The following is an 18,325-nucleotide window of genomic DNA, read 5'->3' on the forward strand; positions in this document are numbered from 1 at the left end:
GAGCACAGGACCCCAAAATCCTCCATAGCAAGTTACCTTACTGAGGTCGGCACCAAAACCGTCACTGAACAGTATGGGTTCAATACGCAGGACGGCGACCCCCAATTGCACTCTGTTCAAGAAATCCTATTACGCTAGCGAATGCGAAGCACAGAACAGTCTGGGGGCACACGTCTTGCCTTTGTAGTCCCTGGGAGTGAAGGTCAATCCTAACAGAAGCAGAAGCAGTATTATTTCCAAAAATGATTAGTGAAACTGTCTTCCAGGGTGCATTTCATGCCTATGCATGCTTCCTCGTCAAGGCACACCATTCATCCTATGGGGGGAGGCTCCAGAAAATCCAAGCTCCAGATCTCCTCTGAGATCAACTGACAACTATTAGCTGCTAGTGACCCAGGGTCGCATATCACTCATGGCTTGGCAGATTGCTGGCAACGCTGGCGAGTCCTAGGACTTTCTGAAGAGGCTGAGCAAATGCTGGCCACAGCATGGCTAGAAGGAACCAACAATTGCTATAGGTCTGCATGGTCAAGATGGGTGCAATGGTGTGTTCATAACAGTCAGGAAGCCCATGGAGTACAATGTGGTTCCCGTCATGAACTTTCTGGCTTCGCTGGCTACCTAGGGTTTAGCTTATTGGACAAACTCTTATTGATCGGTCATTTCCGCGGGATATATTCCTATGCAGCAACCTCCAGTGGAAGAGCACGCTTTGGTATGCAAATTGATGAAGGGGATATGCTTAGCGGTGCCCCCCCAAACCCCTATATTCTTACTATGGGACGTGAACAAAGTTCTCTATCATTTTCACTCATGGCAGAAGAATACATATTTGTCATGTAAGGAGCTTTCAGCGAAGCTTGCCATGCTGTTATGTTTAGTGTCCTGTTGGAGGGTCTTGGATGTCTTGGCCCTAGACATCACAGGTCGGATTTTTACTCCGCCAGGCATCACCTTTCATATTTCGAGGTACACAAAGTCGAATTCGAAGGTGACATCTTACCCGGCTTTTGATAAAGTCCCAAAATTGTGCGTGGTGCGCTGCCTAAACACATATGATAACATGACAGAAGAACTCCGTCTGCTTGGAGAATGTCAGTTGCTGATATCGCTCAGGAAATCTTTCAAAGCAGTATCTCTGCCCCCATTGCCAGAAGGATCCGCTGGGTGATGCAGGAAGCGGGCATTGTTCCTACGAGATGGAAGGGCTCCTGTCGCAGACAAGAAAGAGGAAAATATGCACGGAACTTCCACCTAAATAGGAGGAACTGAAGCCTGATTGGCTGGACTGTTGTAACTCTGTTTTTCCCTTTGTCTGATTGGAAAGTTAGGTTGTGTGGTTTGTGCTGAAGTCTGCTGGAATGAAATAAACAAAAGAAAGTAGAGCATAAACCTCACCTCAATGTCCTTAATAGAATGTGAACCTTTCCTTCATGTTTACTATGATGTTTTTCAGTCTTAGCATATATACAAGAGAAGATGATGCTCCATTAGGGCTGCCCAACTTAGGTTATAATGCCTAACACCAGACACTATTTACAGCATTCCTCCATAGCCCTCAGCCTCCTTTATTGTGGTTCTTGACTAATCTTGCAAGCCATTGTAAATGTAAATGTCAATGTATTTGTAGAGCGCACTGTCACCAAGCGGTTTCCTGGCGCAATTTTTTTTTTTTAAAACCTTTATTGAGAAATGCAAGTTATTACATGCGCAGGCCCACAACCACAGGGGCCGGCCGCAAATGAGGCAAGAAACCAGAAGTCGAACAACAATTAAGTAAAGGAGAAGCTGTGCGACTACCACACGTGGTCATGGGCACCCCAGGGCAAGAGGATACATTAGGTTGTCATTTTTTAAATTATGATGAAGAAGTAGCGGCGGCTATCTCAAAGGCGTCACACCATCCAGTGTAAGAAACAGGAGATGAGGGGGGACGAACCCCGCAGAGCAATCGATATCAGGTGAACACTCACACAGTTATGCAAACAATATGGTCACCGAGGCAGCAACAGAGCTACAGGCAATACAGCAGCAATTAGTTAAACAGAGCACCATCCCATAGACCCCCCTCTAATGACAGAAAGGCATAGGCAAGTGGAAACACCTGATAGAAAAAGGAGAAGAAGTAAAAAGGACCGCCAACCCTACTGGAGAGACAGAGTACCCTCCCAAGAACAGACAGAAAAAGAAGAGAAAGGGACCATAGAACAAAATAAACTAAAACAACAAACCCCCCCACGCCCACCACCCTGCACACCTGTAATGGCTACGGCCAACCCCACTAACAGCGTGCCTGTTGCCCAGGAACGGCCCCACAGAAGGAAAAATATAAAGTGGAGGAGGAGAGCGACAAACACACTCCCGGACTCCCTTACCCCCCACCATTGGCGACCTCCCCAAAGCATATCAACCAACCTTTAAAAGCAAAAATCAAGCGTCCAGCTGGGGAGGACTTCAACCAAGTCTAACCACCTCCCGGAAAGAGCCCAGGCAAGATCAAATCCGCATTAAAACACATGTCGCCCAAGAGACAACAATTTCGAGAGAAAAATAAAGCAGCCCAGTCGAAGCAATGGTGACGTGTCAAAGCCGGATACCAGATGAAGTCAGCCTTGGCCAGAGCGACTCCGCGTAGAGCCCCATGTCCTCCGAAGCACAATAGGCAGGAGACAGTCAAAATGTCTGCGGAGGTGCAGGGCAGCTAAATCCAAACAAGGACCAGTCACAAAATGGCGGAGTCCACAGGACCAGCAGAACAAGATGGAGAGGAAAGACCGACTTCTCCAATAGTTTCGGAAGGGCTTTCTACTGCGAGCAGGATCATTGGCAGCGAGGGTCCGCCGGGCAGAGAGCACATAGGGAGGACCATTGATAGTGACGGGTGCAGAGTAAATCGGGCCAAAAGAATCCAAATGAGCCAGGGCAGGGCGCCGGTCGGGAACCTCAGAACGATGGAACAAGTCCTCCACCGGTATCAAGGGATGTTGGTCACTTGTCACAGGGTCGTCGTCCGGTCCCAGGCGAATATTTTCCAGCTTTTTCGCGAGCCGGTCATACGTGACGGTAAACTGGGTATGGAGCGCCCCTATGGCGGCCATGATGGACCTCAACAATGGTGCGTCACCCGTCCGCTCCATCCCCCGGGCCACAGGGACGAAGCAGGACTCGAGCCCCGGGATCACTACCAAGGCTCTAGGCACACACAAAGCAGACGTAAACTGCGGGCGCTCTCATCATCGGCAAACACTACGCCTCCTCCAGCCGCTGGGGACAGCCCTCCGACCTCGTCCCCCCAGCAAGGTCTCCGGGCACGTCCCCGGACCGCGGCTCAGGATGATCTCCGTCCGTCACGATAATATATCTTCGTCGCCTATGAAAGACTGGATTGCGATGCAGAGTCTCAAAATCCAAAGTCGCAGGACCGGACCAGACCCCGGACTCACAGCCGCTGTTGATCGATTGCAATCCGGGTGGACAGGAAATCGAGGTCCCGGCGGCAGCCCTGAAAGAGGCCCAGAAGAAAACACGACAGAACTCCGTCACCCAAGCAGTTAGAAAGACCGGGTTTGCACCAATGGTGTCAGGCAGACTTCACACACCCAGGCGCCCGGTGGTGGTATAGGATGAATAGTAGGATATATCAGCCGTCGGTGGAGGTCGGCGGAGCCGGGAGCTTACGCGGCCATCTTGAATCGTTGCGCAGCACCTCCTCTTTCCTGGCGCTATTACTCATACCGCTGTGGAACCCTTCCTGGCTTTCCCTGTGAAGTGTCCACTCCTGGGCACCCCCAGGGTGAAGCCAGGCATCCTAGCGCTGTTGGGGCCGGTGTGGAGGTTAAGGAAGCTATTGCCCAGAGTTGCAGCGTGGGGCCCATGGTTAGACTAGGCACCGAGGCGAGATTGGTCCGGTCAGATGAAATTGAACCCAAGACCCGCCGAGGTGGGAATTGAACCCTGGTCCCTGGCCAGAACTCTGCATCAGGGTCTGCCGCTCTAAACATTGAGCCACACTCCTCCACTGGGAGGGAGGGAGGCTAGAAAACTGACCACGTACACAAGCAAAAAAACACTCCTATCTTGAAATATAAGGAGAACAAATGTAAACGTATGTCATTTGATGTCAAGCCAATATGGATAATTCTGAAGAGCACATTTTCAGCCCCAAAACAGCCCTTTGAAAAAAGCCTTTTGAATGATGGTAGAGATCCGGTTCCAGCACCAACTTTTAAGTGTCTGTTTTCGCTTGTGTACTTACCCTGATTTTTTTCTTGCTAAAACGTGTTGTTTGGGTGGTTCTTCAGCCATCTGCACTTTATTACCACAGGTTTGTTTAATTTGGCTATGAGGTTAAAAGTGAGAGAAAATATGGATGACTAAGGGCATGTTTTCTGGTTTCAAGTGAATGTGTGTTGTGTGTGTCCCCGCATCCCACACATGTGCAGAGACAGTCTAACATTTTATGATATCAGATTATTCCATTATGGAGAACAGGGCAGATTTGACTATCAGAAGTATGTTGTGTAACACAGGGGTAGATTCCTGGAATAGTTAGCTAACCTGAAACTAGCCCAGACGGAATTAATCAGAGGAAAAGTCAGACACTAATCTAGCCAGCACATTACGAAAAATAAGTGGATTAGCAGATCGGGCAATCTACACACTAAATTCCTGGCCTATAAAAACTGGGACTAAATTAATCTTGCTCTAGCTCTGCATGTGGGCGACATTCAAGAGTAGGTTACATTGAAAGTGGAAAAGAATTGTGGTCAGGCATCAGAGTCCTTAAAATCCCAAAGCAATATTCTCTTGGGAGAAGCACTAGCAGTAAGGGGAGAGTTGTCCAACACTGCAGTTAACTTCATTGTTGCTGCTATGTTGTGTCAGAAAAGTTCTGTTACTTACTTGGCTTTCTTTTCCTCTGGGTAGCTGATCGTGGAGCTTATAGATATGGATGCTCCAATCAAGATTATAAGTCATCTTTCCAAGCTATATGGCTCCCTAACTACCTGTGTGTGCTATGGGATAAACAAGGAAAGAACACGTGGTTTTTGGGTGACCCGGGGGATAGGAAGGGAAGTTTACTCTCCCCATTCTTATTTTAAGTGTATATAAAGTTTTTAGCAAAATATAAATGCAGCCGCCCCTAAAGTGGGCCCTAGGGTCACCCAGATCCAACTTTATGCAGATAACGCAGTATTGATGTCCAGGACGGCAATCATTCTTCAGTTACTAATAATAAACGTCATCAATTTTATGGAGAGTAGAGATCTAAAACTGAATTTAGCCATATCTTTCACAATGGTATGTGGGAAAAGTAAAATAAAAGGGGCTTTAGACATTATGCAAGGGGCCAAAAGCTCGAGGAGAACACTTTCAGCTCTTTGGGAATTGTTTTCTCCCAGAAAGGTGATTGGTCCCCACATCTAAAATCAGCCAAATTACAATTTCTAATGCATATTTCAGCAATATCCAGCTTTGCTAAAAAGGTTGGGAATGAACATTTGATTGAGATTACTAAACTTTATCGCTCTAAATCTCTCCCAGTATCTCTTTATTGCTCCCCAATATGGGGAGGAGAAAAGACTACACTTCTACAGCTGCAATAAACCAACTATATACGTTGGTTATTAGGGGTACCTAAATTAACGCCTGCATTTATCACTCAAAGAACTGGGATTAGAATTTATGGCCCTTGAAATAAAAAAACAAAATGGTACAGTATCTGGTTAAAACAGGGTGTTAAGTTCACAAGGGATGCTGGCAAAGATTGTTTGGGTTTGCACAATTTTGGAAAAATACTTTGGCTTCACTTTATAAGATCTCTGTTATTAGAGTTGGGTATAAAGTTTAACTCCATAGAACCCCACAGTAGTATTCTATAATTCAGTAAAAGAGAAATTAAATTAATTTTGTTTAAATAAAAGGCAGCTCTTAGGGAACTAGAAGAAAAAAAGAAAGCTACAGTGGCTAGATACTTGTGGGTATAAATCAAGAGGGGATACAGGGTTCTTTGATCGAGTTGAAGTATACTTACAACAGATTCTTGTTGACGAGAGGTCCTCTAGAGATGATCCATCAGTTAATGGTTTTTCCCAAGTCCCATCCATGGCATAAAAGTGTATCTAGGTGCCCGTGTAATGGAGAAGCATGACCGACAACTTCAGCTTTTTTATTGTTTTGCAGATTTTATAAGGATATCAGGTCATTGACATTGCGCCCCCTCTTTTTATCTCAAGGTAATATTCCTTATGAGGTGGCACTCAGCTTTTTGAAAAACCTCTTAAACTTACACAACATTTGTGATACTCTTGATTACATCAAAAAGGCCCTTCGCAGACAACACTTTTTTATCCTATTTGGATGATTTGCGCTTTGAGGTTATTCATGAAGATCTCTGAGAATTTTTTACACTGCGTTTTTCAAACCAAAAGTTACAGGCGGAAATCAATGGAATCCCTGGACATTCTATGTACAAGTTTATAAAAGGGACATGGACATATGAGTTTATTTATTCTGAATTGTTGCTTTGCTAATCTACATCCTCTGATAGTGAATGTGTAAATAAGTATGTTTTTAGATAACAATTGTGTATTTTATATTTTTATTGAATATTTTAGATTCATTAAATTATGATTCATTTTTTGCTGCTCTTTTATGGATTTGTTTATAAATCCAAATAAAGAATGGAATTGATCATGGACAATCCCTCAATCTATCCTCTCTCATTTCCAAATGAGTGGAAATGAGAGAGAATACTCTGACCCTGCTCGCAGGCACGTCGCTCCCCACGCCACACCACGGCCGCCAGCTGCCTCGTACCTGCTCCCTGCCGCCCGACTGTTTTTCCCGCCGTTTCCCGCTCCTTCCCGCCGCTGTGTCCCTGCGGCCCGCCCCCCTGCTCCCCATTGGCCACCCCGCTCCCGCCTCCCAGCTGCCCCTCCCTCCCTATCCCCCTCTTATGGAGGACGCGCCACTGGCGCGCCCAAGGTGCGCCATAGGCAAGCCCAACTGCGCCCGTCCACGCCTGGACCGTGCCCAGCGCCAGAACCCCTGGACCCCGCGAGCGCCACAACACTCAGACGCCAGCACCCTCTATGCACTCACGCCGGCCGAAACCACACCTGCTTCCAAGCCGCCCCGAAACGGACTCACTGACCTTTCTCCTGCCACACCTGCAGCTTCACCTGCGACAGAGCCACCAAACCTCCAAGGACTGGACCCAACCACCTCCGCTGCATACTCCTCAACACCCGCTCCGCACGCAAACACGCCATCGAGCTCTAGGATCTGCTCGACAACTCCGCCACAGATGTGGCCTTTCTGACCGAGACCTGGTGGAACGACTCCTTGTGACATCGCCATAGCCATCCCGTACGGCTACAAGATCACCCGCAGGGATCGCGCCAACAGAATCGGAGGAGGAATAGTCATCGTCCACAAGTCCACCCTCAAGGTTGCAGACGACACCCTCAACACCGCCAAACACCAGCACTTCCGGATCCACACCGACCCCAACACCACACTCAGAGGAACCTCATCTACAAACCCCCTGGACCTCGAGCTCAATTCAGGGACTCCATTGCCGACCTCGCCAGCACCCACGAACTACATCCTCCTCGGGGACCTGAATTTCCACCTCGAGAACAACGACGCCAACTCCGCCACCCTGCTCGACAACCTCGCCAACCTCGGCCTCAGACAACTAGTAACCGCACCCACCCACGCCGCTGGCCACAGACTGGACCACGTCTTCTCCACAGGCACCCACGTCACCTTCGACCACACCACCGAACTCCACTGGACCGACCACCGCTGCATCCATTTCACCTTCAGTAAACTAACCACGCACCACTGCACCCAACAGCTACCTCGCCGCTACTAGAGCAAAGTCACCGAAGACCAGCTGATTACCACCCTCGCCCAAAACCCACCCACCGACCCCACCAACCCAGACACCGCAGCCCGCAACCTCAGACAGTGGATCGACAACTGCGCCAACACCCTCGCCCCACTCAAGAAACCCTCCAACAACCATGCCAGCAAAAGAGCCACCTGGTTCAGCGACGAGCTGCAGACCTCCAAACGCGCATGCTGGAAACTGGAGAAGATATGGCTCCACGAACGCACTCTGGACAACCACGCAGCCCACAAGGACGCCACCCGCAGACATCACCACCTCATCAGATTGGCCAAGAGATCCTCCTTCAAAGACCACCTGGATAACAACGCATACGACAGCCAAGAGCTTTTCAGCATCGTAAAGGAACTCTCTAACCCCAGTGCCAATGACAGACCGCCCTCACAAGAACTGTGCAACTCACTGGCCATCTTCTTCCACCGCAAGATCGCTGACATCCATGACAGCTTCAACACCATGACCGCCACGACTACGCCAGACCCCACCTCCCCTATGAATACCACCAGCGCCAACCACCTGACCTCCTGGTCCAACGTCAATGACGACGAGATACGCCAGGTCATGAACTCCATCCACTAAGGTTCTCCGTCAGACCCGTGCCCACACCACGTATTCAACAAAGCAGACGCTGCCATCACACCCTAACTACGGAAAGTCATCAACATCTCCTTCGAAACAGCGACATTCCCGGAAAGCTGGAAACACGCCAAAATCAACGCCTTCCTCAAGAAGCCCAAGGCGGACCCAAAGGACCTCAAGAACTTCCGGCCCATCTCCCTGCCCCCTTTCCCGGCGAAGGTCATCAAAAAAATCGTCAACCTGCAACTGGCCCGCCACCTGGAAGACAACAACATCTTGGACCAGTCCCAGTCCGGGTTCAGACTAAACCACATCACCGAGACAGCCCTCATCGCCGCCACAGACTACATCAGGCGCCAACTAGACAACGGCGAAACATCAGCCCTCCCCTTCTGGACCTGTCAGCCACCTTCGACACGGTCTGCCATCGCACTCTAAAGACAAGCCTCCTAGAAGCTGGAATCCAAGAGACGGCCCTTGACTGGACCACGTCCTTCCTGTCCAGCAGAACCCAGAGCATCCGCCTCCCGCCCTTCCGATCCGTGGCCACCGACATCATCTGCGGCGTCCCCCAGGGCTCATCCCTCAGCCCAACACTGTTCAAGGTCTACATGGCCCCGCTCGCACAAGTGGTCTGCCAACACGACCTCAATATCATCTCCTACGCTGACGACGCCTAGCTCATCCTCTCCCTCACCAAGGACCCGCACACCGCCAAAACCAACCTCCACTAGGGAATGAAGGCCGTCGCCGACTGGATGAGGAACAGCCGTCTGAAGCTGAACTCGGACAAGACGGAGGCACTCATCCTCGGCCCCACCCCCTCAGCCTGTGACAACTCCTGGTGGCCGGCCACACTAGGAACAGCACCGACACCCACCGACCATGCACGCAACCTAGGATTCATCCTCGACTCCTCCCTCTCCATGTCTAAACAGGTCAACGCCGTCTCCTCTTCCTGCTACAACACCCTCCGCATGCTCCGCAGGATCTACAAGTGGATCCCGACCGAAACAAGAAGAACGGTGACACAGGCCCTCGTCAGCAGCAGACTGAACTACGGCAACGCACTCTACGCAGGAATCCCAGCCAAACACCTACGACGACTACAACGCATCCAAAATGCCTCCGCCCGACTGATCGTCAACGTCCCCCGCTGCAGCCACATCACCCCCCACCTGAGAGACCTACACTGGCTCCCCATCGACAAGAGGATCACCTTCAAGGTCCTCACCCACACACACAAAGCACTCCACAATGCCGGACCAGCCTACCTGAAAAGCAGACTCAGCTTCTACACCCCCACCCGTCAGCTCCGCTCCGCCAGCCTCGCACTCGCCGCTGTTCCCCGCATCCAATAAACAACCTCCAGCGGCAGATCCTTCTCCTACCTCGCCTCCAAGACCTGGAACACCCTTCCAACCCACCTACGGCAGACCCAAGACCTTCTCGCCTTCAGAAGACTCCTCAAGACCTGGCTCTTCGAGCAGTAGCGGCACCCCCTCCCCTCAGCGCCTTGAGAGCCTCACGGGTAAGTAGCGCGATTTACAAGTACTCTGATTGATTGATTGTGTGCATAGGGGGGGGGGGGAGAATTTGTCCCTCTGTCCCACTTTAATTTTTTATGGAACAGAAAATAATTTCAATATTTTAGTTCACATGAAAGTGAGGAAATTGTAAGTAACAGATACTGGTGCATGTCATGCCTCCCTGGATTCTCCTCGGTCACAAGCTTTTGAAAATATCTGGGGGTTTTAGGGTTTTTGGGTGTTGGTTGGCATTGTACACAAGTACTGCAACCACCTCCGTCAAAATGTGCTAATCAATGTCCTACTGAAAAAGTCACGGTCATGGTTTTGGCCCGTTCCTATCCACTTACAATATGCCCTCTCTCACGGAGGATATCGTTTTTTGCAAAACAACCTCACAACTACATGGTGGCATGATTGGCACATACCCCTTAACATAGGATGATTCTCTAATGCCACTATCAAAAATTAGAGTTTATTTGGGCCAAAGTTGATAAGATCTCTAAATCATCCAGTACTACACAATGTATTTTAAATTCTGCATATATCTTTGCATAAAGGTTAGCATGTATCTACTTGCTTGCAGGGAGATGGTGAGTTTGGCTTTGTGTGGTGGATGTGAAGTTGCTTAAAGCAAATGTTGATGGGCTGTTTGCCAGGACATGAACTCTGGCTAGCTTTCTGACCTAAAAAAGGGAACATTTGCAATACAAATTCTTCCATCCATAAGACAGAGGACGATTGGGAAGCCTCAAAGAATGACAATTCACAGGATCAACAATGGGTAATGGCCTATGTTACAATAACCTCCTAATCAGATGATTTGCCTTAACTCACTATGGTTGAATGCTGAAAAAAGGATCTGTCACATGCACAGGATCAAGAATTGTCTCACTGCAACTAAGAACAAGAAGCAGCAATATTCAGGGAGTTACTCTCCTCATTCCAATCTAGTACAATAGCTCAAGTCACAGCTTGCAGCAGTGGTAATGATGCACACATACAGCGGGAATAGATGCCCTAGCTACAGTAGGCAGCTCAGATTAAGATGATCTGATCATGACAGACATATGTTTCCCTGCATCATCTCAGTAGCCTATGTTCGTCAGAGTATCTGAGCAGGTGAACAATGCTAATGAATTCCATATACTAAATTATATCTAAATATAGGTACTAATTTTGTACTGCTATGGTCCAGGTTATATACTTACCACTGTATCCTCCCCCTAGATCCCATTCTCTCCGAGCAGCTCTTTAAATCAATTCCTGGATAATATGTTTAAGTTTTCTTTGCCCTTGTACTGGGCACTTGATGAAGCTGGTTTCTTCCAGTTCAGACTATGGTGCTCTGTAAATTATAGCTGTCTTCAAGACGATGCACACTACATATCGGCTGATATACAAAAGAATTACCTTATGCAATCAGGTGTTTTTCAAGAAAGATTATTAGCACAAAAGCCAGACAATCCAAATATTTCCAGGAGTGCAGCTAACAGATTTGCTGCTTTCCTTTTCTACTAAATACAAACTTGCAGGTGAAACACAAGGACTGTAGAAGACTCTATGCACTATTTAGTAACTACGGATTAGCGAGTAGGATGGACCATCCAGTAATAAAGTCACAATAAATTTCAAAAGCTTAACGAATATTAAAAGAAAACATTTAGGCATCCAAATTGTTTGTGATGCAAGATTTTTTAAAGAGTAGTAGACTGTATTGCTCTTTGGATGGGCTCTTTAGCACAACCAATACATGAACACAATCTACATACAATTATGTTATGCCATAGACTAATTTTATAATTTCACACACCATGTGACAGAAATGTTTCACTACTGCAACTTTCTCAAAGACCTAGTTCCAGCAAGATTGCTGTGCCCGTTCACACCCACTCGCTCATCTATGACTGCGGAGTGTTACCTGTTTGCACAATGCCTTGAAGTTGCAAGTTGTTGTTTTTTTACTTGTAAAACAAAATGGCCAAAATGGATCCTTACCTCAAGGCCCCGCGTTCCCGGTAATCCAGGTCGTAGCTCTGCACAGAGTCCATGCAGGAGTCGCGGGAGCCACCCTGTTGCTGTAGGTGGGATTGCACAGGGAACTGGTGCACTGATGCATTGGGCTGCGAGGTTGTGTGGTAAAGAGGAGGAATGCTATTGCTGGTCTCACTACGGTAATCACTGTCCCGGTCATCCACAGCACTGTCGGGGTCTTCAAAGGCTAAAGACAAGAAAAAGTATGAGCACAGCAGAACTGGTTCGTTCGTAGAAGATCAGCATTTATTGGAAACCTGCATGTCTACTATCTGCTAATGAGAGGATTCTTCGCTCATCTGCACCCTGAACACATACTTACCTGCAAGACTGGATCCCAGGCCATGAGACTGCTGTGGGGTTCCTCAGTGTGCTGGAGCAGTGTTACATAGTCCCTGCATTCACATGCGTCTAAGACCTTCTTTCTTCCTTCTCACAACAGCTGTCTGCTGGGAGGTCAGGCTACGGTCAGAGCAATGTGTATCCTAAATTCACCTCAAGGATTGAGTTTTAATAGTTGCAGCCAAGCAACCTCAAGTCCTTCAATGTAAGGCAGAGAGGCAGGATCACAACTTCATGAATAGGCATCCCCTAGTGTGGAATGGCGACAGCTAACATGAAGCTTAGCAGTACAATCTCGGGGGGATGTTCATGCATATAAAGGTGTGTTCAGGTTTCCGGGTAGCAGCTTCACACACGGAGTGCCCCCAACTGAATCAGTCGAGGCTTCTTTCATTGAATAAGGGGATTGCAAGAATCCAGATGTGGTATCTGTGGTGAAGCTTCACCTTCGCTCTTTGGACCACAGACAGAGGAGCTTTGATGTTTCAAATACAATTCTGACAAACGCTGGCAAAGCCAACAGATCTTGGCTCTAAAAGACCTAGCTATGTGCTTTGCAAATGCTTTTTGCATTAGCATTCACATGCAAATGCATGTGTCACGATGCATGCAGACACTAAATAATTAGCTGTCGTTGTCCAAATGGCTCCATCTTAGGCACAAAGGGGAGTTTATTCTAATAGGACAAAAAATATAGTCGTCTGGAATAATGACTAATTATCAAGCCTATCTACTACAGCTTAGTAGATGTACGATACAGATTAATTATTGTGTACACAGTAAATTCATTACCTACCAATGAGTCAACTTCTCTTAACAAACTAATCCCTCGTCAAAGGAGCCATGGGTTGTCCAGGCTATACTTGAAACTATTTAGTTAGCTTATATCTATTATTAAATCTGCTTACTGACGGACATTTATATTGTAAGAGACAAAAAAATCTCAACATATAATTTGTACGGAACCAGTATACATTTACATCAATCAGGTCATTTGCAACCATCTTATCATAGAATTAACAATAAAAAAAGAGAAATTGAAAAATAAATCAGCCAAATTGCTCACTAACATGACATATAGTAAACGAAATCCAATAAAGTAAAGTCAGATCATATTAATCAATACCGTTCAATATTCCAGTAAATTAACATACTTACAGGCCTTATGCTGTAAACAATCATGTTACATTTAATTTTCTACCAGTGACTACAGCTGGCCCAGCCGTGTCCTCGGGATTGTTAATCAAACAACTTTATAAATAACATGAAATCTTGAACAATAATCCAATAAAGACAAAAGGAAAATGAAAAAAAGGAGGGTGAGGGAGGGCAGGAGCGGCACAACAAGACGGAAAACATTCTACGTCCATTATAAAAATACAGGTGAGGCATATCCAAATATGGCTGCTTGAGTTACAAACCGCAGCACAATGGGCCAGTATACATGAATCATGATATATATCTCTCTTAGCACTACACTATCCGCACACACTACTGTGTATGTATGTCCCAAATTTAACTAAAATTGGAAATGCCTACAGGGTCCTCCGATGCTGTAGCTAGCTTGTTTAGCCCAAGTGTATCCTCCCTCGAGAGAGAGACGGCCTCAGCTTTGGCTCAATTTAATATGGATTGTATCCAGGCTTGAAGTGGTGGGGGGTCCTCAGCTTTCCAACGCCTCGTCATGAACCGCTTGGCCACCGCCAGCCCCAGATCCAGGAAACGAGAAGGTGCTATATGCTTTTTACCTCTGGGAAATATTCCCACAATACAAGTCTCCCATGTGTGCATTAGTATGTCATACGTGCATATATGTAGTAGCCTAGTGACACCCTGCCAGTAATCAAGCAGCCGGGGATACAACCAGTTCATATGCAGGAGGTCCGCATCCACTAATTTGCATCAGGGTTAAATACGCCCTGTGGATTATGTAAAACTGGATTAACTTGAACCAAGTGTTTCTAAGGATAATTTTGGGGCTCTCCAACAAGGAGTCATTCCTTAGACGTGTAAGGCCTGGACAAGCCCAGCTCCCATTTATTGTGCAGCCATGTCAAATCAGCCATGGTATGTTCGTAAATTGATTCCACATAACCATTTTGTAAGGTGTCATCCCGTGCCCAGCACGTGAATGTACTGTATCAGGAGATGCATCGGGAGCTCGTGACATGTTGCCCCAATATCGTTCCATCGTCGCCATACATGCGGCATGAATCAGGAACTGCCCAGGCTGAATACCCTCTTTGTTGATCAAAGAGAGAAAGGGTTGTAATACGCCTTCCTCATATAAATCTCCCAGTGTGCTAATGCCTGCATCCTGCCAGTCTGCAAGATCAACGGCGCAAACCCTACCCTCCCTCTCTCGGCATACCCAATAACTGGAGCACTGGTGCATAGGGTGTGACATGTTTTGTAATACGTAGGGTTCTGCGGGAGAATTTCTGAGCTACTTGCACCAGTAAGGGAAGAGAAGGGTGTGGTCTGGTGCAAGGGTGAAAAAGAAAGAGGAGCCTCTCCAGTGTGTATAGGGGATTGTCCTCCGCAGTATCCGTGAGATGTAACTCTGCTGCCCATTTCACAAACAATTGTATCTGGGACGCCAGGTAATAGTGTTCCAAGTTGGGCAGGGCTAAACCTCCTTGTGTGATTGGCAACTACAACTTAACAAATGTCACCTGACAATGGGTGTTACTCCAAATGAGTTCCCTCATCATGCTTTCTAAAGGTCGAAAGAACGAGGCTGGTAGATACAATGGAAGATTAGCCAAATAATACAACAGTCTGGGAAGCATTACTATTTTGATCAGCGCCACTCTACCCGTCACAGAGAACACAGGGCAGCGATTGTTCTGGATAGATTCCCATCCAGAAGGTCCAGATCAGTATGATCCTAAATAGCGGGACACAATTGGCTGCCAAGCCACCAGTGCTCCATCCACTACCATATGAGGGGTGTCCGCGTGAGGAGTGAAGGGAAACATACAGGATCTGCCCCAATTCACGCCCTGGCCCGACACCAATGCAAACTGCTTAGGACCCTGCATTCAGGTATAACCGGAGGGATCGCCTGCAAATCCCTAATGTAAAGCAGGATATCATCCGCATAAAGTGGTACAGCATGTGATCCCCCCCCAATGTTCCGCTGATCCACGCAGCACCATAGCCAGTGGGTCCATGGCCAGGGGAAAAATAAAAGGGTTAAGGGGACACCCAGATGGGCCCAGAGAACAAGGTTTTAAGTCGGACCCGCACTGAGGGAGCACTATACAATAATTTAATGAGACCGATAATATGGCCCAAACCCAAAACAAAGCAGCATCGCAAACATGTACGGTCACTACACCGTATCAAAGGCTTTTTCCAGGTCTAGAACCATACAGCCTGCTGCTGGCCGCGTCACGGCTGCACCACGCATCACCCTAAATAGTCTATGGATGTTCAGAGTGGTGTTACGGGCCGGGATAAAACCATTTTGGTCTAAGTGAACTAGATGTGAAGTAAGGAGTGCCAGACAACCTGCCAGGATGCCTGCCTTGTAGTCCCCATTCAGCAGTGCCAATGGTCGGTAGGCGCTTGTTTGTGTGGTCTATCAATGTGGTTTTGGAGTGTAATCAGCATCGCTTCCGTCAGGGAGGTCGGTAGAGGAGCGCCCTCTAAGGCTTCGGTATATGCCTTCAGGAAGTAAGGACACAACAAGTTAGCAAAAGTTTTATAAAGTTCATGAGGGAAACCGTCAGGCCCAGGGATCTTTCCAGATGGCAGAGCTTGAATAGTACCCTTTACCTCCTCCAGTGTGATTGGTGTCTCCAGCTCCCTGCGTTGTTCAGAAGTGAGTGTGGGAAATGGGAGGCTATCTAGAAAAGAGCATATTTCGGTCTCAAAGGCGTTTGAGGCCGACATGTACAATTTTGTAAAGTGCACAATCAATATGCTATGAATTTCGTATTGTCTGTATTTAAGGCTACCTTCCGGTGACCAAAGTGCAGCAATGGGCCCCGTGAGCAGAACTAGTGTGTTGCGAGGAGGTATTCGAGCCGGCTCCCCTAGTTCGGCCCATCTGTCCAGCAGTAATCCCCAGTATACTCTAACTAACCCAAACCACCAACGGGACAGGGCCAGGTAACGGGTAGAGTCCCACCATGCGCCCAGTGACGCCCCCAGGGGAGGTGTTCCTTTCTTCCACTGTCAAATCGTGCTGCCACCACTATGACTCTGTGTTGTTTTTCTCTCCTGCACCCACAGATAAGCGGGGTTGCCACACTTTTCAGCACCCTAGGTAATTAGTCCTCTGACTTGTGTTCAAGGCTGGCCCCGGTCCTTTTAATTCTTCCCTCGATCGATAATGGCCAACGGCGGTGATTGCACATCACTAACATACGGCTGCAGCACCCGGTGTTGATCATCTTTCCCACAATAAGGTTATGTGCTGTCCCAGGGCCAACTGTTATTGTCAGCAATTGACCCTCCCCACCGCTTCTCCGGATTAAGGCTTCCTACCTCTGCTTGCCGGTGTGTACTCCTTTCATAAGTCGATATAGTCACTGTACATGGCCTAGAACTCAGCCATGCGTTTAGTCCATCTACAGCGCATCAGGGCCCATATGTTCAAGCATATGTATCACTTGCAGTTCATACCTTCGCATTGGTAGATAGGGCACATTTGCATCCAGTTAGGTACCTCCTCCAGCGCTCCTGCAAAGGTGTCTCACCCTGTCCCACGAGCTCTTCTTGAGTGCTCCTCCTTGGTACAGCCTCCAGCATATTTACATCACAGACAAACCACACAGCAGTGACCGAGGTAAGCCTCAGTTTCCAGCTTCCGGCCAGCACAGCTCCACCAGTACCCCCAGCAATCAAGTGAAACACATCTCAGTCGTCCATGCCAGGCCTCATTCAGAGCAGGCCTGTCCCTCACCTGCACGACCACCGGGGTTCCAGCCGATCCCACCTACAACAGCAGTACTTGCTGTAGCTCACTTCCGGCAGCACTACGGTCTCTGGGCCCCTCCCTCTCCACCTTGGGAGATAGTGGTGCGCTCCTCTGCCGCTCCGCTCAAATGGAGCGGTCACCGTTCAAGGCAGCAGCCTCCATGGGTTCAGGGACCGTCCAGTCCAGGCCCGTGACCCATCCAGACCAGGAGCAAGCCGCGGAGGCCGCCAAACCAGGCCCAGTCCACTCCACACCTTTAGCACAGCCCCAGCAGTGTCCACAACAAGCAAGCAGAGCGGGTCCCTGCCATCTCTGCCCAGCACTGCACCCAAAGCAGGCAGCTCCTCTGTTACCTCCACAACGGACTCAACAGTAAGACCAAGTCGGGTTCGCTCCCAAGACCACGTCGGGTCTCTTCAACGATGGCGTCTCTTACTCCGGCCACTCCCGATCAATGCCACCGACTCTGTCGGTCACTCTGGTCTGCCCTGAAGGGGGAAGCGATAGGCTCCTGCAACCCTACACACGTGCGTGGCAGCCAAGCCTGATCTCGGCAACTCAGCAGGCCCGCACTCGGCTGAGGCCCAGAACCCGCTACTAGCGCCTGCGCGACAGCAGCTCGAGCGGAATCGTAGCTCTCCAAGTGCCCAGGAGGCTCACCCACACTTCACTAGGGCTCTTCGCTGTGGATGCCCAGTGGATACGAAGAAATGTTAGGATTAACGGGGATTAGTGACGGAGCGGTCTTAAGACACGTCTGCCATGTTGCCGGTGCTGGGCACGCCACCCTTTAGTTAGCTTGTAAGAGCCCTAAATAAACCAGGAAGTCTGTTTGTGAGAGCAATATTCACCTTTAATAAGTCAGTCTGTGAATTATTCATGCTGCTGGCGTGCACCATCAATGGATTAGCCAGGGCGGGTAAATCGAACAAATTATGGAACATGTTCTGCACCTAGGAGTGCAGACAAATGTGTGCCAAGAATCAGACAATG

At 48.4% G+C, this 18,325-nt stretch overlaps 1 protein-coding gene across 3 annotated transcripts in view; it reads right to left on the reverse strand.

The window, feature by feature from the left end:
* The window catches only part of UNC13B (unc-13 homolog B), a 3,024,149-nt gene that overhangs the window by 1,898,928 nt on the left and 1,106,896 nt on the right, over window positions 1-18,325 (reverse strand). For all 3 annotated transcript variants that reach the window (XM_086960243.1, XM_086960242.1, XM_086960241.1), the window contains one exon: window positions 12,025-12,247. In XM_086960243.1, coding sequence (XP_086816369.1) covers window positions 12,025-12,247 — 223 coding nt within the window. The remainder of the gene's footprint in view (window positions 1-12,024; window positions 12,248-18,325) is intronic.

The sequence above is a fragment of the Lissotriton vulgaris genome, chromosome 3_1 (genome assembly GCF_964263255.1).
Source record: "Lissotriton vulgaris chromosome 3_1, aLisVul1.2, whole genome shotgun sequence".
Classification (NCBI taxonomy): Eukaryota; Metazoa; Chordata; class Amphibia; order Caudata; family Salamandridae; genus Lissotriton; species Lissotriton vulgaris.